A 25,664-nucleotide genomic window follows, 5' to 3' on the forward strand; every position below is an offset into this window, starting at 1 on the left:
CGCAGATTGAGTCAGCAACCCTGGTTGAGCAATGGTGAATTGAAATCTACCAACGTCCGACTCACCTCTTGACTTGGGTCGAGAAGACGAGTTGTTCAGCACGGATTAACCCTTTTAAACACAGTCAACCCTGGTTGAGCCCTTGTTGTGACAGGGGTATAAATCTCTAAATTAATTAAATAAAGGTTATTTGACCTTACAACAGTCTTTGCCACCACTGTAGCCCTTTGCTCTTGAGAGTTGGGCTGAAATGTTCTACATTGCATTCATAATCTATTCACTTTGTTCCTAATGTTATTAGACTGTGTTCAAATGCAGTCGCAACTTGAAAGAAACCATGGCAATAAATGTTTCATATTGCTATTTGTTGCCAAATCCAATGGTTTAGTGGTTTTTGTCCCATGATAGTATGCATTTTTAAGCAGTAAAATTCATCATCTTAAGAGCAGGGTGAAAAATAGACTGAGCTTAGTGTCCTTGCCTCATGGCCATGTTCTTAAAGCTTCCAGGGTGCTCAGGAATGATGTGGAGATTTTAGCACTGAGTTAACAGAGAAAGAATGTAGCTTTGAAAATCAGCTAAATATATACAGCATATGTAATGTCCTCATGTAAGGTCTTCTTTGAGGCTCTCAACCATGGAAAGGGATGGTACTGACATTAGATAGGGGGTTAGTTTACGTTATTTAAATAAGTTAATGTTTATTTTGAGTGCACATTCTGTTTTGATTACGGGCTTTGGAGTGAAAAGCTACTATAAGTCATAGAGATTTGCAACATGACAAGTCAAGATGCAGAGATTCCTCCATTGAGGTGTGACCAGTGATCCAATGGAATAGCGTAATCAGCAGTGAAAATTGCCAGAACCCTCTGGATTTCTAAAAGCTTGTTTTTTAATTCATTTATCAGAAAAATAGGCTTATGTCTTTACATTTCTTTGTTCAGATGTATAATACATAACTCAATGTCTAAAGTTTAATCCCTTGTCTTCATTAATTGGATAATGGAAGAGATTTTATTAGTTAAAAATTAGAAATAAATTTGTCAGTTTATGAGCATGACTAAACTTAAGTTTCCAACCTTTTTATTTAGGGAGCTACTAAAAAAAGAAATACAGCTACAAATGTTTACCCCTGATTTTATTAATACATTGATGACATTGCATATTTGGCTTCCAAAACACCACCTTCTCTCTCACCCTCCTCTCCTCCTGTCCTCTCTCCTCTCCTAGCAGCAAGGGGGAATATAACCCTGTTTGGCTATACGTCAGCTTTCTCTCTGCATTTTCTCAGCTTTTCAAAGTCTGCTCATTAACATGTATACATATTATTTTCGTGACACCCAGTAATTCATTGCTCCTTGTTTTATTGTATTAAATTGGAATAATGAGATGGTAGTGGTACATATGTTATGTACATTGTTATATCATCTTTCTAAAACCTACATAATATCCATAATTTTATACATGGACTCTCACGCATAGCATTTCTACTAAGCCAGTGGGATGAAGAGATGGTGCGGTAAAAACAGTACACCATAAGGAAGGAGAAAGTTTATAGGATTGTCCTGACATTTAAAATGGTATGGTTACAGCAAAGCAAGTGAAAAAGCATTACTTGACTTAAGGTTAGAATTTTCTTGTTCGGCTTCCCCCACAGTCCCTTTGTGCTGAAATGGCTGCTTTCCCAGTGGTATCATGGTGAGGGTAAGAGAAAGCTGATGTGAAAGATCATCAAAGTGAAAATGCAGGTCTCTTCATAAAGTGCCAGTTTTTCTTTATGCAACCACTCTCACCCCTCCTCTCGGGTTACTGAATGTTCCCCCTGTTGTCCCTGCATGTGTTTGCACTGTGATGTAGGGATGTGTTTATATCAATGTTTCAGTGCTTCGCCAGTGCAATGGAATAAGTGCTCATCAGCAAAATTGCTCAGGAATTTTGAGGTGGTGGCATCTTCTTTTAGAATTGAAGCGACTGAGGAGGAAGAGGAGAGTATCTTTCACTCAAGTACTCTGCCAGTCTTGCAGCCGGCGATGCATTCCACCACCACTGCTTAAATGGAAATGCAATATTTTTACAACTTGATTCTTATTGTTGTAGATTCGCCCCGCATTTATATCATTTTATAATAGCATTTTATCTACCAGCTTAAATTTGGAGTTCCCAGACCGCAGTAGAGTTCATTAGGGAAAACATGAGCAATCAGTAGATTACACAGGTTAAAAATAAACATTTTCCTTTCTTATTTTCTAGAGAAAACATTACAAATATTAAATTCAATACCCATGTTGTGTATTATAAACATTAATTTGATCAAATGCTACTCTGTGCCTTAGCTTAGTTCTATCCAGTGTACAGTAGCTAGTTGAAAATGCATGTAGTGCTTAGATGCAGTGTATGATCATAACTGACTTGCAGTTTTATAGTGTTATGGTAAAAGTATGGTTCTCCTTACAACCCATGTGATAGTCTCATTGCTTACGTTGTTCTGTGACCCAGATCTCAGTCATTCAATTGTTGAGTAAAATATAACGGATTGATGGCAGAAACTACAAAAATAAGACTTCAGTCCTTGTTGTGCTGTAGTGCAATCAAGAGTTGTTTTTTGGCTTTGTAATTGATTATGTTTCAGCACATTTTCTGTCCATTGGATAATCCCACTTTGGCACACTTCCTTACATCCTAGGCATTCTGTTTCAGCATTGTTGCCAGCACATCCCAACCAACAAATGGGAATCTTCAAAGTCTCTGACCTATTTTTTTGTGACTATGAGTAGATGCATAATGTTACTCTGGAAGAGGCAAGAATATTTAGAAATGATTGTGCGAGAGCATGATTTGTTGGTCAATACAAGAAAATATACTCCGCAACCATAAATGTTGGCAGCCACAAGGAAGACTTGCTTAGCTCAGCACTCCAGTTCTCATTTTTGAAAGTGTCAGGAATATTTGCCTCTCTGATCCAAGAGTGTAATGGCAATCTGGCAGCCTTGTGATTTAGTCACAAAATAACCACGTCTTTTGAGTCACCAGCTACAACTTGCTTTAACATTTGGAGGAATTTACTATTTTTGTATTTTATCTATTCATTCAACAGCTTAGCTTTTGTTTTCTGTCCTGCTTCCCTTTCCCCCTCTGTGCTATCATATTGTATAATTTTAGCAGCTTTATAAATTAATCCTCAGCAGTGGGTTTGTATTCCACAGGGATTGGTTGTATTGCAGAGCTGCTCCCTTTCTGATAGATACACTCATTATGGTAGCATGGGTTAGGGATTCTTTAAGTTTAATTACTGTATGCTTTTTTTTTTGTTTCTTTCAAAATAAGACTGTCAGAGTCCCTGTCTGTGGCTAAAAAAGAAGATGTGTGTGTTCTTCTGTTTAGGTGGCCAACCTGGCATGTTCCATCTCCAACAATGAAGAGGGTGTGAAGCTGGTCCGCATGGCAGCATCTCAACTGGAAACTCTTTGCCCCCAGGTTCCTGGTTGTTTTGCCCCCAACTCTGTTCATTGATTGTGCACCTCTTTGAGAGGCTTCCACATTGTGTATTAATACAAGCACTAGGAATTGCCAATATATATCAATATGGTTCATACACATAGTGGCTAATCTAATTTCAGAATGTAAGTAAAATTGCAGCGCTAATTTCTTTTCTTTCTTTTTTTCATTAAAATCATGATTTTGACACAAAGATTTTAACTACTCACATGCAGTTAAGGATTTTATGACAGGACAAAATTACTTTTTTTGTAGTTGCCACGTACACACCTTAATTTGGTTAGTGTCAGCATTATCAAATATTAGAGCTAGCTTTCTTGTTAATCTTTTGAATCAGGGTGGTAGTCTAAATTCTTTCATGCTGTGATCCGCATTTGTGCTAAAACGGTGGTGGAATGAAATGGACACAGAACTGTGTGGGTGTTTTGGCCTTCCACCCACAGTGTATTCATTTGAACAACAATACAATTACATAGAATATGGAAAACATGCCACAAACATGCCAAACAAAAGGTAGCATGAGTTGCCAGTGCAGCAACAAGGACATTAACACCCAAGGGTGATTTTTGTTGTTTAATTGGAACAACCAAATACAAATACTACAACCAAGCCAAATGTAACACGACTACATTTTAGGTCTCTGTGCTGGCGTGGTAGAAATTTGCCCCTATGCAACCTGTTTACCACCCTCATACTGATATTAAGAGGTTCTGTACACCAAAGGGCAGTACAATACTGACTGGTAACATCTCTCTATAAGCCATTTATATTATGTATTAAATTAGGGCGCTCTGTTTACGTTTGTTAAACTGGGAAACAAGTGATTTAGATTTTATTTTTTTAAACATGAAATAAGAATGGTACAGTTGAAAGACTTAAAAGGGTTTTTTATGTGGTCATTTACAGTGACAATGTTTTGGTGTGCTTTTGAGCGAATTGATTGACTCACTTTCTGTGCCCTCAACCTTACTTCTGTTGGACAACATTGGGTCTGTAGTTGTACATCTCCCACCCTTCCTTCTCAAAAGCTTAGCTACATAATTTTCTTACCAAAACTACAAATTTATGGGGTGCTTTGTGCATCCAACACTGGGGTTTTAATTTCAAACATATTTTAGTGGATATGGGGGACAAATTGGGTAGCGTAAGAAGAAACCTAAAACATCCATACCTCAAGTCTTGTTGTTCATGTCCGTGTCCGCCATCAAGCCTTTTTTTTTGTATCCCCCTTACCATTTTAACTACCAGTCCCTGATGTGTACCTTAGTCTTCCCAGCTCGCACCACTATCTGCCACTGCTCCTTTTAATCTCATCTGACTCCCATTTATCCTGAGCTTTGATATTCACAGATGTTTCTTTCCCAAAAACAAGCATCTTTAGTTTTGTTTCATTCAATCTTTTAAAAACACTGTGTCTATAATCACTCCAGGAATAAATTGGCTTCATGCTGCAGTCGCAACATTGGGGTGGGAGAGTGGGGGGCTTTGCGCAATCAACCTATGCTAATGTTGTGACTGAGAGCTATGTTGTAATGGAGCTTTAATGGCTGTAATTGGGTGATTACAGGTGATTAATGCAGCGTTAGCCCTTGCTGCCAAGCCCAACAGTAAAGTGGCCCAGGACAATATGGAGTTGTTCAAGGAGCAGTGGGAGAAGCAGGTCCGCATCCTCACCGATGCTGTTGATGACATAACATCCATTGATGACTTCCTTTGTGTGTCTGGTGAGTGGTACTTATTTGCATGTCTTAGCCATATAGGGAAACAATAAATGTTTCATACCGTTAGCCCATTGATTTTTGTGACTTTTTTCTTCAAATGTAAAAACAGAAAGTGCACTGCTGATTGGTAATAAGATAGAGTTGCACGAAGCACTTGAGACCGTTCTTAAGAGGAGGTAAATAACTGTAAAGTATCAGTGGTATTAGTCTTTTCTGATGAGAGCCATACATACAGTGGCTGATTGGGCTCTACAGAGGAAAGCCCTGAAGCATCAGCAGCACTACGTCTGAAATTGACATCCTGTCACGTGTGTTAAAGCACACAAAGGGTTTGTCGGACATACCCTTAGAGTTAAGCATTAAGCAGAGAGACTTCTCTCACCTCCAGCCAAGGGCGGACTGTAATTTACACAGTGGATATTTGCCTTTTACAGGCTCCCCATTAATAAGCAGTCTGAGTCTGATTTGTCTTCAGCCTTAGAATTACTTCTATAAACATTGTTCATCTTTCTAACCTCACAACCTCTTTGCATCCAGTCAGGATTATGGCATATTTGGATTGAAGTGTTTGAGTAACACAAAGTATGCACATCACTAACCGCAACACTTTTTTATGTCCCCAGAGAACCACATCCTGGAGGATGTGAATAAGTGTGTCATCGCTCTGCAGGAGAAAGATGTTGATGGTTTGGATCGCACTGCTGGGGCTATTCGAGGCCGTGCTGCCAGAGTCGTCCATGTGGTCACTTCTGAAATGGACAACTATGAACCTGGAATCTACACAGAGAAAGTCTTGGAGGCCACCAAGCTCCTTACTGACACAGGTACCACAAAAACTAATTTATGTAACTTGCCAAAGAAAATTGGTTTATTTCTGCCAAAAGATTGCATTCAAATACACTAAAAAATGTCATTGTAACAGTGTCTGTAAACAGGAAAAACTTTTAATTTTGCAATCTCACAGTTACAGGCTATGTTTGTGTGATTAGGGGAAGGTGCTACATTGATGTTGGTGACATGTGGTGATGTATTCATTTTCAAAACTTAGGTTTTAACGCCAGAAAACGTTTCTCCTGTGTATACTGTATGCCACAGACACAGACCGATTTAGGCCCACAGGATTAATTATCTTGCTTTTGAATTATTGTAGCAGTTTTTGCCTTAGTCAAAATTAGTTTTTGTTTTAAATGTGAATTCACGAGAAAGTTTATAGATGCATTATAAGGGGATGCTTGGGCTGCACAATTACGGCCAAAATGATAATCCCGATTATTTTGATCGCGATTATTCTCACGATTATTTGTTGATTTTAGCCAAAACAAATTTTATTGTCATGTAGGCTATTTATAACTGCGAGAGGGAGTGTGATGGACGTACTCACAGAGAGACGGCTGATCATTATGAACGGGTCCAGCACGGGTCGAACGGCGGATACACATGTCGTGTGTATGAAATGTCTGTATCTTCACTGCGCTGCATTTTTATGAACTATAATATTCTGGCCATGGGTCATCTCTCTGGTCCAGGTCCAGGTCCAGCAGCTCCGTCTCACGCTGTTACTCTACCAACTGAAGTTAGTTGCATTCAATAACTTCTTCTGCGTTCTTCGCTGTGGCGGCCGCGATAGCAGAGTTATCACGGAAACACTGGTACAAACACAGGTTTGCCCCTCATACTTAACAATATACAGCTGTGTTAATAAAAAATTAAAACTGTAGACAAATGTCAGAAGTGTGGACCGCCGCTGTGTGCCCGTGCGCGGACAGTAAGAGTAGAGAGAGGAGAGATCCCACACAGGCACGGCTTTACAGAAGAAATGGGTCATGTACGCAAAATTAAACCACCATATAACAACATTGCAGCGGGTGCAAGGACATTAGCGGTGCGTCTTAGAGGAGTTAACAGCTAACAGACGTTACTAGCACCGACTAGCACTGGTCACTGCTGTTGTCTGAAAAACAACAGACAGGACAAATGTTGCGTTTACTGGCAAACTGGTAAACCTTGTAACCGACGTATGACCGACTGCTATCTGAGTTGAGTCCTCCTGTTACTCTGTCCTCTGGGACTGTCTACATCTAGAAACTAAGCTGCGTGGTGCAGGGACAACTGGCTGGCACATGAGCAGACAGGTTAACCGAGAGGTAGATGGGCTATGCAAAAAAACCGGGGCGTTCTATGAAATGACGCTTTAAAAAAAATAATCGCTTGATAACGCAAATTTCATCGTGGGAAGTCAAAATCGTGATCGCGATTAAAATTCGATTAATTTTGCAGCCCTAGGGGATACTATGCTTTATATTGATGTAACTATGTATATGAAACTAGAATACAATGGGCCCTCAAGGATACCGTGTTTTGACTCAGTGTGATGAGAAAGAAGGTCAAACATTCCTACCTGTTCTATCCTAATAGTCTAAGTAAGGCAGGCATGGTTGAACATTCCCAACCCTCCTTTTCAGAGATCTCCAGAATTGGCTTGGAAAGTGCAATTTTCTGTTCAGTAAAGTTGAGGCCCTCGTGTATTTATTATGAATGTTGCATTGTGAGATCCATCCATCTCCGACTCAACTGACACTACTATCTGCACAGCCGGCACTGTTCCGTTGTCAGATAGCCCTGAATATCTTAACCCACGTTATGTTATAGAAGTTGTTTTGTCCATATTCTGTGCTGTATCATTATCAGCCTTTATGTGTGAGCTGTGTTAGCTTTCATCACTAGCAAGTTAAGAAGATGGCAGAATGATTTGTTGGTTGTCAGATTTGGAAATGGCTTGATCCTCTTGATAGTGTGCCCATTAAAAATCAGGAAATGCAGGCTGTAGCTCAAGCAGGATTTTTTCTGTGGGTGAGCTCTGGAGACAGAGTGTTGAGAGACTTTTTGTCAGATTTTCTCATATCGACTCCACAATAAAGTGAGTCAAGTTCCACTCAACAGAGTCACTATTGAATGGAGAATTTCTACTCTGACATGCACTGTCATCTGTGTGACAAATATAGGCAAGTATTTGTACGTGTAACTGGGCAACAACTTTAAGTTTGAGAGACTATGGCTGAATCCCATGTCTCTGTCTTACCCCTACCCCTTACCCCTATGAAATGGGACACCACTTGGTGACATCACCGGACAGTATTGATCACAAACTTCCAAGATGCTGGCTCTGTCTGTTGATTGTGTGGGTTTGGACAACGGTGTCATATGTGATGGAGAGCTTTTGACTGATCTCTTGCCCTTTTCTACATTGTTTTTGTTTATTTTATATTTATTATTTTCATGCTCTCCATGTGTTTTATTTTATCACTTACTTTTTTACCATGTAGCACTTTGAGATTTTTGCAAATATAAAGTGCATTACAAATTAAATTTATTATTATTATATGTATTTATATATTTTATAGTTATTTTAGGTTTACTTTGGTGGTGCAGAGGCAGATGTTCTTATCTGTGTAGTACTTAAGTCTGTTTTCAAACCAAATGTGTATACATATGTATCATGTGCACATACATATACACCCTGTATACATGGTGTGTTGTATATAGGTTTCAGTTATCACCGTTTTAATGTCATTGATGTTCAGAAAAACATTTTGTTGACAAAAATCTGTTTTATTGCTTATAAATTGAACATAACAGGCAAAAACGTTTCATAAAATTATGTTACAGAACCATTATCAACTATTAGAACCATAGCTAACATGTCACACACATAAAAAGGCACTAATATGTGTAAAACTAAAAAAATACACACAAGACCACAAGCAAACAAATTAACTACATCTGTTCTGATACTCCAGACCAGTCTGATGCATGTTGGCCAGTAACCCCCCCCCCCTCACATTTCATCAGTGTCCCATATCAAAACCAACAACAATATACAAGTGCATGAACAATGAACAGGAATTAATTACAAATTATTACAATAATACAGTACCAATGCAATATGAATGGGTACAACATGAACACATGAATTAGGAAACGTCTGCGTTTTCAGCCCCAAAGTGGAACAGCTGCTGTGTCCTCCTGTGTGATACAGGACGGTATATGTAAAGCACATAGCGATGTATCATAGGCCATTAAAATATATATATATATATATATATATAATCTATGTGATGTATACGATCCATTCAAGGCAGAGAAATGTGGGACTGTTGTGCAAATTAACGATTAGAGTTAGCTACTAGCGTTAGCATTCCAAGCTAGCGATTTTTCAAAAGTTTCAGTTCGGAACATGGTTGCAAGTATATATGCACAGGACTGTATAGACCACAAAACAAGACTGTTGTAACTTTTAAATCAATTATTTAAGCCGAAAGTACTTACATTTATGTGTCTCTCTGGTCGATGCAGCAGCCACACACTGATTGTGTGTTTTCAAGTGAGGTCGCGTCCACACTCGGTTCCTAGAGTATACACCCCTTGGTCAATCCCCTTCCCCTCGGTCGTAAAAGGTATTGGGGCAGCACTAGGTCCTGCGTGAACGCGCAAAAGCTAGGGTAAGGGGTAAGACAGAGAAGGTAAGGCAGGGCAGCTTTATTTGTAGAGCACATTTCAGCAACAGGGCAATTCAAAGTGCTTTACACAAAATCAGTTAAACAGATAAAACACAAGTACAAACAGTTAAAAATCATAAGCATTAAAAACCGGTAAAACACATGAATAGACAGTTAACAACAAAATAGAAACATTAGGACACATAAAACACAAGAATAAAAGTTACAGTGCAGCATAAGAAATTTAAAGAAATGAGCATTAATTTAAAGAAAGGCAGCATCAAAAAGAAAGGTCTTCAACCTTGATTTAAAAGAACTGAGAGTAGCAGCGGATCTACAGGTTTCTGGGAGTTTATCCCAGATATGAGGAGCATAGAAACTGAAAGCTGCTTCCCCCTGTTTAGTTCTGACTCTGGGGACAGAAAGTAGACCTGTCCCAGATGACCTGAGAGGTCTGGGGGGGTCATAGTGTAGTAGCAGATCAGAAATGTATTTTGGACCTAAACCGTTAAGGGATTTATAAACTAGCAAGAGTACTTTGAAATCAATTCTTTGAGACACAGGATTCCAGTGTAAAGACTTCAGAACTGGAGTGATGTGATCCAGTCTCTTGGTCTTAGTGAGGACTCGAGCAGCAGCGTTCTGAATCAGCTGCAGCTGTCTGATTGATTTTTTTAAGGAGACCTGTAAAGACCCCATTACAGTAGTCAAGTCTACTGAAGATAAAGGCATGGACAAGTTTTTCCAAATCCTGTTGACACATAAGTCCTTTAACCCTTGATATATTCTTAAGGTGATAGTAGGCTGACTTTGTAATTGTCTTAATGTGGCTGTTAAAGTTCAGGTCTGAGTCCATGACTACACCAAGATTTCTGGCTTTGTCTGTTGTTTTTAACATTAACAGTCTCTTTGGGGGCCGGACCCTTAAATAAAAATTAAATAAAAAATTATGATTGATGTTTATTGTTAATACTTTTTCCATTTCATTACAAAACTGAAGGCACTTTATGAGTCAGGTTCCTATCACCTATACCACAGACAACCACCAGGGGTGATAGATATTTTGCCTCAACTCAATTAAGTCAATTTTACTTATAGAGCACTTGAAAAACAAACACCGAGGAAGTGACAGGAAAGGGTCTCTTAACAGAGGTAAAATGGCACTCTCAAAGGCTATGAAACGCAAAGTTGATATTGAAAACAGGTCCTTCAATGATGACTGGACTGAAAAGTACGCATTTATCATGCCAACCTTCCGGAATGCCTCACCAGTATGCCTAATTTGCAACGAAACTGTTGCTGTTGCAAAAGAATACAATCTGCGCCGTCACCACCACACTAAACATTCAAATTTTAAGATTTCATATCCTGAGCAGTCAGAGGCGCGTCAGAGAAAAATCGCCGCAATGAAATCTGCCTACTCCCACGCAAGTGGCATTATTACTCGAACTTTAACTGATCAAAAGAGAGTAGTTTGATTTTGGGGTGTAGCCTAAATAGAGTCATACATGGTGGTGATTACTGAGAAGAGACTCAGTTGTTGCTACCTTTAGTTGCTTTAATAGTGTAGAATAGGCCTACATATTTTCTCTTTGATCCTCACAATTTTGGAATCAGTCGCGGGCCGGATCGAACGGCTTGGCGGGCCGCATTCGGCCCGCGGGCCGCCAGTTGATGATCACTGCTGTAGGCATTATCAGCTATAGTGCAGTAGGCTGTAATACCATTGCATGCCCACTGCCTGAATTGCATATCTAGACCCGATGGTATAAACTCTGAGTCATATGAAACTCATTTCAAAATCTTGGCATGTTTCTCAAGATGGCATCTTACTGTTCCAGAAAAATCTTGATACCATTCTATTCCCTTCCATAAAATCCTAGGGTACCTCTACAGGGAGTGAGTGGAATAAGTACAGAAGCCGGGGAAGGACATTCATTTTTATTGTTTTGATTCTATTAGACATGTCTAGGGGCAGTACAGTCGATCTTTCTAAATCTGTCCTGATTGTCTTAATAACTGGATCATAAGTTGTTTTATATATTTTAGTGATGTCTTTTGGGATCCAGACTCCCAGATATTTGAAAGCAGGGGTGTCCCATTTAAAATTAAATCTGCCTTTCAAGTCAGTATTCGGAGTGAAATTGTATAAGAGTATCTGTGTCTTATGTGTATTCAATTTATACCTCGAATAGGAGCCAAACAATCTCAAAAGGGACATAAATTCAGGTGCACTTCTCTGTAACTCAGTCAAAGTGACCAATATATCGTCTGCAAACAGACTTATCTTGTATTCATTCTCTCCAATTGAAATCCCTTTAATCTGTGGGTCTTCCCTTATTGCCTGAGCTAAAGGCTTGATGGACTGAGTTAGGTGGCCATTGATTCTTATCCTAGCAGTGGGGTTTGAATAGAGTGATCTAATGCACCGAACAGATTTTTCATTAAAGCCAAAACGCTGTAGTACTAGGTAAAGGTAGCCCCATCCAACTGAATCAAATTCTTTCTCTGCATCGAAACTGATCTGTGTTGCACTAATATTTTCCTTGATCACATAGTCTACCACATGGAGTGTGCGTCGAATATTGTCCTGTTTGTCTTTCCCGGACAGTTTGGTCTGGGTCCATCATTTCAGAGACAATGTTTTCTATCCTTTTGGCCATAACTGAGGCAAATAACTTATAGTCCGTATTTAAAATGGATATTGGCCTAAATTAACCACATTTGCCCTTGTCCTTGCCTTCCTTAAGAATATGCACCTGGCCTTCCTTAAAGGTGTGGTTAAAGCATCTGAGAAGAAGTGGAGTCAACTCAGGCCTTCTGTACCATTCATTAACAAATCTATCCGTGCCTGGAGTCGACAAACGGCGCCACCCAGTTCAGCGGTTGATATCTCAGCAGTGAGCACATTATTCTTTTCTCCTATTGAGGGAAGATCCAGAGATTTTAAGAACTCTCGTGTTTTTCAAGCCCCCCCCCCCCGATATCTCCCAGGGCCTGATTAATCTCGTCTCAAAGATCAATCGGCTCGTTCTTCACATCCTCTCTCAACGTAGACCGGAATGAGAGCAGCTCACTCCTTACGTTGGACCGTATTGCCTTAATCTCTGAGTGGATGCTAGCTAGCAGGCTAGTTTCAGCCGGATCACATTCGGCCATGCTAAGTGAGCTAGGATTAACGTCGTCATCGCTCTCCGCGGCCATTTTATCATATTTCCCAGATCTTGTTGTCATCTTACTTTTAGCTTTGCTGGTTTTGTCCCTTCCATAGTATACCAATTAGATTACAGTGTTAAAGCACTTGTATCTGGGGAAATAATCAGTGTTTTGGGGAGAGTTTTAAGTCAGCCTGCCATCTGGTCTACGTGCCAACCAGAACAAGTCGGTAACTTAAAAATAAAAATCAACACATTTAAATATCTATCTATCAATCTATCTATCTATCTATCTATCTAGTTATTTATTATTATTTATTTTGGCATTGACTCGTTCTAGAGAGAATCACAATGCACCTAAGAATCGATTATTAATAATCTCAAACCTAACTTTATCAGATTGATTGTGTTGATGGTTTATGCCAAGTAGCCTTTGATAACATGCAATCTCAGGAGGAATGTAATAAACATGGAATAGAAAGGAAGTCGTTGCGAGGCACACAGCTTTGGTGAGCTTCCATCTTAGTGCTAATGCTTTTACAAACAATGTTTTTTTTCTTTCTTTTTTACATTCTTGTGGTACAGCACATGCCATTCCTCACTCAAGGTATATGTCTCTGTTCTTTTATGGTGTGCCCTATGTACCTAACTTCTCTTTGTTTGTTGTTTTGAGTGAATCTTCATCAATATTGTTTTTCTCTTCCCCTTCTTCCTCCCACCCTTTATCTCGCCTCTTTCAGTCATGCCACGGTTCACAGAGCAAGTGGAGTCTGCAGTGGAGGCCTTGAGTGCCAACCCCTCACTACCTGTGGATGAGAATGAGTTCATTGACGCATCCCGTCTTGTATATGATGGCATTCGCGACATTCGCAAGGCTGTCCTCATGATCAGAGTAAGTTCCACTGTTTTTTTAATTTATTTTTTATTCTACTGCAAAATAGTCATTTCCCCTGCCATGAGGTTAAAACAAATATTTTTTGTTGCCTTTCCTGTTCTGTATTAAATCTGGACAGAGCGAGTAATGTTTCCTCACTAAAGCATTGACACAGTGTAAACTGTCAGGAATAAATAAGTGCTGTTCCACTTCAGGATGTTTTCACAAGTTTAGAACGGTTTGCCATTGGCCACATTAAGAAGCTGTAATCTTGCATTAATTTGATGTGGTTTGATTTAAAACATTTCAAAAGAAACCATCTAACCCACAACATTGTGAAAGTCCTTGGTTATTGTAGTGTAATGAAATTGTACAAATATGGCCATTGGTCTGTGCACCAGATGCTACTTTTAATGGTATGTGAGAAACTTTATATGCGTGCAGTCCTAGAAGCCAATGCTGAACTTGTCTCATGCAAGAGCAGACCTAATTGACCAGGCTTGCAATCTAGTGCAACAACAGCCTTAGTTGTCTGTGGGTTAATGGTCTTTGCTTGAGTAGAACTATAACTGAGACAGATGGTAGTTGGGTACCTAATTGACTGACAATGAGCAAACAACAAAACCCACTCCAGTTATAAAAAATAAATGGATAGATCTTAAGGCTTTATAGTATAACTAGTTTGACTACTCAACACTGCCAAATTAGATTTTGTATATTATTAAGAAAGTGGATTTATTTAAACGGCATCTCATGTGTCATGGTACCTAATTATGTATTTACTATGTTAAAATACAATGTGCTGGTTGGTTGTATTATGCCATCTTCTATTATTTTCAACACTTTAATCTTTTGAATTGTAATCATTAGTCTTGACAGCACATTTTGTGTTGACAATGGTGCTCCAAAACTGTGCCTGGACTATGAATAAAGCTGCTCAGACAGACAAGAACCAAATGAGAGAGGGACCATTATGCAGTATTCACATTATAATAAGCAATTGATTTAAGATGGAGGTTTTAATTAGCATTCTTAAGTTGGACTGCAAGCCACAGAACTACATTCTCTTCCCATCTGCCCCAGCTTTTCTCTTGTTATCCAAATTGATTATGCTGTTAACATTGGGCCTGTGGGGCAGGCTGTACACTTGCAGCACCGTGTGTGTGTGTGTGTGTGTGTGTGTGTGTGTGTGTGTGTGTGTGTGTGTGTGTGTGTGTGTGTGTGTGTGTGTGTGTGTGTGTGTGTGTGTGTGTGTGTGTGTGTGTGTGTGTGTGTGTGGTGTGAAAACTTACCTATAATTAATCCGTCAGATTAATTTTGCCATTCTTAACTGTGGGCAGGAGATAGGGATGAGAATCAACTCTAAACTAAAAAACGATGCAGTTCCCCATAGGTTTGACAGGATTTCTTGATCAGGTGTGTGAGGTAATCCTCACTTGTTTTCTGGCTTTTATTCAGCAGAAAATGCTTCTGCTACTTGGCTGGGTAGTGATGGAATTTCCAGAAGCATGTGCACAGCAGTCTACTTAAGCGTACTCTTAATTGCTGTTTGTAATCTGTTTCTTTAAGATCAGACACGTGTATCAAAACAATAATTTCTATCCAGAAGAACCCTTTGCTTGGCTGAACTGACTTATAATAATAATAATTTATACTTTACTAATTCAGCAAGGAAATTATGTTTTCACTCAGTTGTTATTGTTATACACATTACACATAGGCCCGAATTACACACATTTGCTCAGTACCTATACATGCACTGATGGTGAGATGTCAGAGTGAGTTGGCTGCCCATGGAAAGGTGCCCCAAGCAGTTAGGGGTTCGGGGCCTTGCTCAAGAACACTTTGGCAGTGCCCAAGAGTAGAACTGGCACCTCTCCAGCTACCAGTTCACCACCATACTTTGGTTCGTATTAGGACTTGAACCAGCAACCCTCCAGTTCCCAACACATCTCCCTACTGACATATGTGACACTAGGCATGTTCTGCTTGGAGTCTAAATAAATATGAAATATTTAAAATCAACTGAGTTGAGCACTATGAGACAACTTCTCTGAAGTGCACTGACACACACACACACACACACCACACACACACACACACACACACACACACACACACACACACACCACTCTCCAGCCATCTTTCTATAAACCCTCACATGCATGCATGGCACAGTGGCCCAACTCCTAAATCAGAACAGACAAGTGTGAGGTTGGGGCTTTTAAGATAGACAAGTCTTTAACCTCTGTAAGTGGTGCACAGGCAGCCTATGTTGGATGTCCCTTGGATATTTGACAGCTGGCCAGAGCCCTCTCTCCACCTACAGCCACATCATAGAATATGCCTCCCAGACATCGAACTGTCTCAAAGTCAGGGATCTGCTGACAGTGAGATACATGGGGCAGCTGTCGTTATTACCTTATGATTTGTGCAGTGCGTCACAGCCCAAGGTGATTTAGCTGGCTCTGTCCCTAAACACTTTACTCACAGGGGCTATAAGAATAATGTCACAAAAATAATTGCAAAGGGCGATTTTACTGTTTGACTTCCCACATCTACATCAGCAGACAAAAATACTAGATACGACTAAAGCCTACTTCCTAGTGTTGTCACAAGACTATAATTTTAGCTCTCTCCCTGTCTTCTCTTAACTATCACACTTCAGATACCGTGTGGTCATATGGCTATACAGAGGTAATACAGGTGGAACTGAATATTGCAGCTTTTAGACAGACCGTGTACACCCTGGACATTACAAAATGAAGTATTGATTAACACATTTTTCCACAGCATGACAAAGGGTATTAAAATGTCATTTACTGTGCCAATAGTACTACCTTGACAAAACCCTTTTTAATTAAATTGCAGGCTATTGTTGTCATTTCACTATAGTAGTGTTGTAATAGGTGCACAGCATGAGCTATAATTTCTGAACCTCCCACATTTACAGGTTATCTGTTGCACAGGCTACAGCAGGTGATATCTCTGCCCCATTGAGCAGCATTGTCTGGGTTGAAAGAGATGCCTATGAGTCACTATAGCTTTGTATCTAAAACCATACCCCTATTCCCTTAAGAACAAGAGCATCTCTACATTTCATGAAGCAGTGTAAGGTTGGTAGACCTTCAGCTATTTTTAGATGTGAGGGCTCCAAATCCATTACAGAAGGGAGGTATTGAGACAGCTGGATAAACACAAGTAGTGGCAGAGGCGTCATGATGCACCTTTATCTCTCCACATCATCTTCCCTGTGCCCATATTACTACCAACTACCAATTTTTCTGTCAATCAGTTTTGTATTTTGCCTTAAGCATGACCTGTTGAGATAATATTATTCATTTATGGAGAAATACTTCCTTGTAGCTTATTTTGCATTCAACGCTAGGGAAGAGGTGAAGGCTCAGAGATGAAGTAGCTGCACTCATCGAGAACACAACTCATGCCTCACTTGCCTTTGTACAGATAGCAGCGACAGATGGGACTCTGAAGTATTTTGCTCCCAATATGTTTCATACCAGCTTGTACCTTCATTTTCCCTCTCAAAATGCACAGGCAGCACATTACACTTGATTTACAAATTCATTTAGAGTGTACTGTTTCTTGTACCAAACTATGGGGAAGAAGACATTTATCTGATCCCGCCCTGGCTGGCAGAGTCGAGACATTTCTCATAATAGAAACATTTTGTTTTTTTGATTGGTAAAAAGGCTGGGTATGCCTCATTTTTGGGTTCTCCCTTAGAAAAATTCTTTTTCGCCCTTTTCCCCTTTACTTTTTACCCCCTTTCCTTTTTTTGTTTTAAAACCATTTCTCCTCTCTTTTGATCCTCACAACCCAAGGATTGGACGCCGGGATTTTTGAACGAAGACTTTGATGTTCGCGCGGACCAGTGTGCGACAGAGGATACCAGTTTATTCCGGGCCCAAGTGCAGGGAAAGATGTCAGCTTCTTGTATTTTTTACAACATTTTTGGTTTGGATCGCTGCCTTTAAACTGGTTGTCAAATGGACAGAACCTGATAAGAGATTAAGATATTGGGAAGGTAAACACATTCCCTAATAAAAAAACAAAAAAAAAGAACTTTTTTCCAATGGAGTTGTTTTCACTAGTGCCCCAAAAAAAAGAGGCGTACTGAAGTGGTTCATTTTGGCATCATATTGGACGTCAATTTCTTGGGAATACTATAAATTTAAAAAGGCAATTTGAATTAAACCCCACAAGGCTGTAGTAGTAGAAATAATTTTACACATCTTTAAATTTGTAACAAGATAATTTGTTATCTTTTGTTTTTGTATTGTACGCTCATGTTAATGTCAGAGCTACTGTTATTCTTTGAAACACAGTTAATGGGTTTAAAAAATTCAAAGACGTTAAGTAAGGTCAAGATTTTAGAAGACTTCGAGTGTACTTAAGGTGCGCAATAAAAAAAATTCAGTAATCGACCCAAATACCAGTAAAATAACACGTTCCAATGAAATTTTTAATTTCACGGTAAAAAGGAAAAAAAGGATTTATTAAGTTCCAGTTTTAAACTTGAAACAGAACTTTTTTTTTTTTAAAATATTTGAAAAATTCATTTAAACAGATGTAAAAACATTCCCAATAGGCATAGCCAACATAGGAAATTAAATATGCACAACTAGTGCCCCCGAACCCTTCCAAACTTCCGGGGATCTTTTAGGCGTACTTCAAAACAACAGTGCTTCTAACGTTTTCTGACCCAAAAAGTTACAAACCCCGGTAAAAATATGTATTTTTAAAATTGTATTTTTAAAGAGGAGAGACTTGAGCCCCAAAAAACACTGATTGGTAATTTTGCCCAACAGGTTACTAAGCTTATTCAGGCTAATTTTTTCCAGCTACGGGGCCGGGATTTTGGGTTTTATTTGTCTTTCAAAATTCAGAACCACGTTGAAATATACTAGGGTACCCGGTTGGTTACTCGCAAAAACAAAAAAGACCAGCCGTAAAGTGATGCCGACCCGGGCTTAGCTAACCGTGGGAACGCGCCATGCTAACTGTAGCTAACGTTACTGTAGGGGAGGGAATTGACCACGACTGTTTCCCGCTTTTGCCGGTTTTTCCGCCTAGCAGACAAAAAACGAAGCCAAGAAGGGGGGAAACAAAAGAGACCGCGGTTGAGTAACTCCGGGTTTTTTTTGGGGGGAAGAATTTCTCTGCGAAAATTTCCCTTTCCTTCATCTAATTTGGGCTGTAACGGGCTTCCCCATATGACTCAAGTAGGGTAAACCCCGTTAAAAAAAAAATTTTGCGTATTACATCTGCCGTCTTAAAAAAAGGGGGGGTCAAAAAATTTTTGGGTTGGGGTTTTTTGTTTAAAGGGTTTAGGTTAGACTTTCAACCTTTCCTTTGCTCCCCGAAAAAATCAAGCGATAATGATCTGCGGTAGTTTTTCCCCCTTTTTAAAGGAGGGAAAGGTAAATTTAAACCAAAAATCCCTAATGGCAGTGTGATCCATCATTACATTTCCATGCTGTTTATTTTTTTCACCAAAGATTATCTGGCTGTTTTGTTAGGAAGGGGCTTTTCATCTCTGCACTGCCCCAAACAGCTTTATTGAAGGTTAGGGGACTCCAGAGAAAGTCCTATTTACCAGTAATAGAATGAACGTTCTCGCGATGATATTCAATTTCCTGCTCTTAAGTGTCTGCCCACTTTGGCCTCACAAGCTCCTTCATTGAATGTCTGATTGCCTGTTTGGTAACTGCCCTTTACCGGTCAAGCCCAAGAGGATGGATAGATATGGTGCCAAACACGTGCCCTTATATTGATCTTGTTCAGTGACCAGAGGCATAGAGTTCAATAAATTTCCTAGAATATGTCACATACTATTTCTTAATGGCTGTGAACCCTGTTTCGAACCCAGCTTTTGTAGTGAGGAAAAAAAAAATGTCTGCACCTCACCTGGCGAATCAGCAAAATGTCCATCTTAGAGACATCTATTTACAGAAAAGGCGTAGCAATAAATGTAGCCATTTTTTGTTCTTGAGACTTTACGCCAACATGCCTATAATGCATTTTGATGACTAAAACACTTAAACGTAACATAAAACACTTCTTGGAAGGCTTTAACATCAGCTGGACATTTTAAGCTTTGCAAAGGAAGAATTTGCGGCAGAGCTGTTGTACTGGATTGCGTTAGATTGTATTGATGTACCTAATATAGTGGCCAGTGAATTTAGCAATCATTTAAGCAAGTGTAAAAAAATTAAAAATAAAGAATGAACAAGGAACACCGTAGTTTAGTGTATCACAGTACCACAGTGGTCCTCTGTTTTAATGTCAAACACCACCATGATCTTGCCTGGCAAGAAAACTCGTGCTTCCATGGAAACCATAGGAGATAATGTAAAACAAAATGCCCTGGAGACAGAAATGGCCTCCGTAACAGTATGTTGAGGTCTTGTATGCTAACCCTCTACGCGTTCCATAATTCCTCCTTCAGGCTATCATGGCCCAGTTGCCCCAGGAGCAGAAGGCGAAGATTGCTGAACAGGTGGCTAGCTTTCAGGAAGAGAAGAGCAAGCTGGATGCTGAGGTGTCCAAGTGGGATGACAGCGGCAATGACATCATTGTGTTGGCTAAGCAGATGTGCATGATCATGATGGAGATGACGGACTTCACCAGGTGAGTTTGGACTAACAGCTTGGCTCAAACTGAAAGCCATTTTTCTTCCCCAGTAAATGATGGCCCATTTTGTAATTGTACATATTTCTCTGGCCTCAGAAGATATCTGAATGAATGCTTTGCTGTATGGCTGCACATTTTTAAGTTTCTAGTCTGCAGCGCCAATATTCATATGTCACCTTACAGTCCTCACGTTAATATTCCAATAGATGTGCAATTCAAGCAAAATGCCTCAGAGACCGAATTCAAGTTTTAAGTTAAGCCAAATACAATCACCCAATAAGCCTACATTTGTTTCCCAGCATTTGCCCATATCTGCACAATAATATGCACCCAGTTTAACACTACTTTTCATGCATCAACGCTCTTCATTTTGATAAGCAGCACTGTAGGTAGGATTTTCTTCTTGATTATTTTTCTCCCTTCCCTAATCTTAATATGCACAACCATAAGTACTGCATCAAATCTCCCTCTCTCTGGTACACAAATAAAGCTGGGTGTGTACTGTAAATCTTACATGGACAGTCTCACTCAGCAGAGCTGCTATAGTGTGGCCATATTCACCCTGGTCAGTGGTTTGGTGAGACAATAAAGATGGTGGAGAAATGGTTGAAACAAAAACAACATCTTAGGAATCATAATGTGTCCTGGAAAAGTATAAATCATCTTTGCGGTAAAAATGGCTTCATAATATGCCTCTAATAAAAATCCAGAAGTGTTTCTGAAATGTGTGGTTACAAGCAGGGTATTTGCTGAAAACTTGTTTCACATTTCAGAAATATTAATTTCTGCAAAAAAGCTGTTTGGCAAATGTCAACAGTGTAACCACCTACTTGACTACTATTTGAAGTTGACCAAAATCACATTATAACATTAGTGGTGGAAATGAAAGGATAGCCCCACCAAAATATAAACATTCATTCATGTAATGCTTTCTAATATTGTAACATTTTATTTTAAAGTTTGTTTTGCCAAGTACTGTTTGTAAAACTCTTAAAACACAGAACAGACATCATTAGGATGTCCCATTTCTTATTTTTGGATATTCTAGCTCTATAGCTGTGTTCATGATAGTGTACATGACTGGAATGTGTAGCTTGGTGTGCTAAAATTAAGACTTTTTAAGGTGGGTGTGGGTGTGGGTGTGGGTGTGTGTGGGTGTGGGTGTGTGTGTGGGTGTGTGTGTGTGTGTGGGTGTGTGTGACGTAGCTCAAGGAGGAAATGGTGGATTGTCTTGTTGTTTTTATGTCCTCTCCTAAGCTGACTGTTGCCGTTGTTCTTTCTCAGTGGCGATGTAAAACTCAAGCTTCTGCGTGTGAAAGTTGCCTGACGGCACCATTTCGTAGAGTTTTGTGGAGCTGATAGGCGTAATTAGCTTTGTGTCAACCTAATTTGGCATTGGCCTGAATGTAACGGACATTCATTAATATGAAATAGTTCTGCATTATAGGTTTAAATGTACATAAATATTCTAAGGGAAGCATAACTTTTAGCTCTGTTTTTAAATACATTAAAAACAATACTATTAAGCAATATTTATAATGGGTTGCCACGTTTTAAATTCAGAGCATTTTGGGTGAAGCGTTGATGTCTTTGACCCTAGTGATGATCAACATGGCCAGATTCTTTTATATTCTCTATGCTCGGCTGTTGCCATTTGAAATAGTTTATAAAACAAAGTTGTGGGAATGGCTTTTGTGCCTGTGTTATATGCAGATTACTCTGAGAGTTGGCGGATTTATGGCCTAATACCCATACCTGGCCTCAGAAGATATCTGAATGAATGCTTTGCTGTATGGCTGCACATTTTTAAGTTTCTAGTCTGCAGCGCCAATATTCACATGTCACCTTACAGTCCTCACATTAATATTCCAATAGATGTGCAATTTAAGCAAAATGCCTCAGAGACAGAATGCAAGTTTTAAGTTAAGCCAAATACAATCACCCAATAAGCCTACATTTGTTTCCCAGCATTTGCCCATATCTGCACAATAATATGCACCCAGTTTAACACTACTTTTCATGCATCAACGCTCTTCATTTTTGATAAGCAGCACTGTAGGTAGGATTTTCTTCTTGATTATTTTTCTCCCTTCCCTAATCTTAATATGCACAACCACAAGTACTGCATCAAATCTCCCTCTCTCTGGTACACAAATAAAGCTGGGTGTGTACTGTAAATCTTACATGCACAGTCTCACTCAGCAGAGCTGCTATAGTGTGGCCATATTCACCCTGGTCAGTGGTTTGGTGAGACAATAAAGATGGTGGAGAAATGGTTGAAACAAAAACAACATCTTAGGAATCATAATGTGTCCTGGAAAATCTTTGCGGTAAAAATGGCTTCATAATATGCCTCTAATAAAAATCAGAAGTGTTTCTGAAATGTGTGGTTACAAGCAGGGTATTTGTTAAAAACTTGTTTCACATTTCAGAAATATTAATTTCTGCAAAAAAGCTGTTTGGCAAATGTCAACAGTGTAACCACCTACTTGACTACTATTTGAAGTTGACCAAAATCACATTATAACATTAGTGGTGGAAATGAAAGGATAGCCCCACCAAAATATAAACATTCATTCATGTAATGCTTTTTAAATATTGTAACATTTTATTTTAAAGTTTGTTTTGCCAAGTACTGTTTGTAAAACTCTTAAAGCACAGAACAGACATCATTAGGATGTCCCATTTCTTATTTTTGGATATTCTAGCTCTATAGCTGTGTTCATGATAGTGTACATGACTGGAATGTGTAGCTTGGTGTGCTAAAATTAAGACTTTTTAAGGTGTGTGTGTGTGTGTGGTGTGTGTGTGTGTGTGTGTGGGGTGGGGGGGGGTGAGGAATCATTTTGGCTAGTCAAATGACTGTATTTGTATGACTGTCCCTCTTTACATTTTCAAGTTAATTACTCAGAGGACATTTTGTGTTTAGGGTTAGTCAACTGTGAGTCACATCCGTCATGACGATGAAATGCTTCCTCACTATCTTCATTTTCTGAATAAGTCAAAGATCCCGTCTCCTGAGCCAAAGAAGTACAATACTGGAAAGCTATATCAGAGTTTCAAATACTACCACAGCCAGTGATGGGAGGTCGCACAGAACCCTGGCATTTTTTAATTTGCTGCTTATTTTTTCAGAGGACCAAGAAAAATTAATTGCTTCACATGTAAATGTAATGCAAATGATGCAGCTTCCATCTAAGAGTGCCATCCGTGTTTTTTTATTAGTTGGCGTCAGCTGTGTATACATTTTAAGAGGTTATTGATTGCAGAGACATCTTTTTATCAACATAAAGGCTGCTTCTCTCTGTTTTACAATATAAAGCAGACCCAATGAATTCAACTGAAAAAGATTTTCCAATAAGGAAAACGCCCCCTTGAAGCTATTTTTTAATACTGCATTTACTGGAAAACATATTCTACATGTACACATTTACAGACATAGGAACACTAGCTATGTATTACTGCAAAGAAATGTATTGATTTTGCATGATTCCAATTGTCGTCTAAAATTTGTTTTGTCGGATCAAAAACAACTAAGCAAGCCTATCAGAAAAAAGAACAATTGTCAATACATTTTTGAGAATACAACATTGATTCTGAGTGCTTTTTGAGCACTGAGCTGTTAGTATCAAACTGGTATGCGCTGACTGCATCATGTTTGGTAAGATTTTGGCCGTTTATACTAATCGAAAAGTTATTTTGTTACTGAACATCGGGTTTTGTTTTTGCTAAAATGTAGCTGCTTACCCTGAAAGCAAAAATCATGAACACTAAATCAGAGCACAATCATTAGCCAGTTATACTTAAGAGAATGGTAACCTGTGGACTAATTCACAGTAAGTAACTTAAGTTTGATCGATACAGGAAGAGAAATGCTACTGGAGGCATTTTTATAGGCATTGACAGAATTTTAAACCATAACAAATCCTAGCTTATCTCCTGCATATATTTTATCTAGGATTTAATAACAATCGTCCTGAAAAATGGATGTTTTTAATTTTGAATGGCGTTCCATATTTACAACTAAGGTTTTCCGAATCAAATGTTCATTGAAAATGCACCTGGTCGCGCACCACCTTCCCCTTCAGTTGCTAGTAGTTCAAGGAGGAAATGGTGGATTGTCTTGTTGTTTTTATGTCCTCTCCTAAGATGACTGTTGCCGTTGTTCTTTCTCAGTGGCGATGTAAAACTCAAGCTTCTGCGTGTGAAAGTTGCCTGACGGCACCATTTCGTAGAGTTTTGTGGAGCTGATAGGCGTAATTAGCTTCTCATCAACCTAATTTGGTATTGGCCTCAATGTAACGCACGTTCATTAATATGAAATAGTTCTGCATTATAGGTTTAAATGTACATAAATATTCTAAGGGAAGCATAACTTTTAGCTCAGGTTTTAAATACATTAAAAACAATATTGTTAAGTAATATTTATAATGGGTTGCCAAGTTTTTAAATTCAGAGCATTTTGGGTGAAGCGTTGATGTCTTTGACCCTAGTGATGATCAGCATGGCCAGATTCTTTTATATTCTCTATGCTCGGCTGTTTCCATTTAAAATAGTTTATAAAACAAAGTTGTGGGAATGGCTTTTGTGCCTGTGTTAATAGTGCAGTTACTGTGAAAGTTGGCGGAGTTATGGGCTAATACCACAACTTAGTATTGTGACTTTTCTTATTTGGCCCTCAGTGACATTGGATTGCAGTCTGTATATGCCGGTCTGAGTGTCTGACACTCATGGATGTTTGTTGGGATGTGAATACGCCTTGACTCTTGCATGCTGCAATAGCACATGGAAGGTCAGTTGCCGGCTAATTCAGCAGGGCCCAAATTATTGCCCCCTTAACCTTGAGCTGGCACAAAGCCCTGCCAAGGTTAATGCTGTGTGAGGTAATTGTTCTCAACCTCTCTCCTGACAAATCTGCAGAGAGTGTGAGAGATTCTTGCTAAATCCTGCATCGCTTATGGCTGTATGGCAGCACTCATGAATAAGGCATGTGTGGGTTGATAAACATGCAACGTAATATCTGGAAGCCACCTGTCTTTTAGCATTCTGTGCTGTAGAGTACTCAGTCCGATGTGGCTTACACCCATCTGGAGGCTTGCAGCTGTCACCTGACCTGGAATCCCCAGTATCTTCTCCATGTACAAATCCACTACGAAAACCTTACAAGGGTGTCCTCCTGTCAGGAGTTTGCTTGTCTATCTCTGTGGCCTCTTTGTGCTTTTCCCCATTGTAACTTGGCCACTCAAGCCAAGGAACAGAGCTCAGACCT

The 25,664-nt window shown here is 39.3% G+C and overlaps 1 protein-coding gene across 1 annotated transcript in view; it reads left to right on the top strand.

Moving 5' to 3' along the window:
• ctnna1 (catenin (cadherin-associated protein), alpha 1) overlaps positions 1–25,664 on the top strand; it is a 93,108-nt gene that overhangs the window by 44,924 nt on the left and 22,520 nt on the right. Inside the window, exons 10-16 of the mRNA XM_032528667.1 lie at positions 3,382–3,474; positions 5,063–5,219; positions 5,840–6,040; positions 13,608–13,759; positions 14,369–14,375; positions 17,582–17,670; positions 20,211–20,392. Of these exons, the coding sequence (XP_032384558.1) occupies positions 3,382–3,474; positions 5,063–5,219; positions 5,840–6,040; positions 13,608–13,759; positions 14,369–14,375; positions 17,582–17,670; positions 20,211–20,392 (881 nt within the window). The remainder of the gene's footprint in view (positions 1–3,381; positions 3,475–5,062; positions 5,220–5,839; positions 6,041–13,607; positions 13,760–14,368; positions 14,376–17,581; positions 17,671–20,210; positions 20,393–25,664) is intronic.

Source organism: Etheostoma spectabile, chromosome 10, assembly GCF_008692095.1.
Source record: "Etheostoma spectabile isolate EspeVRDwgs_2016 chromosome 10, UIUC_Espe_1.0, whole genome shotgun sequence".
In the NCBI taxonomy this organism is placed as follows: Eukaryota; Metazoa; Chordata; class Actinopteri; order Perciformes; family Percidae; genus Etheostoma; species Etheostoma spectabile.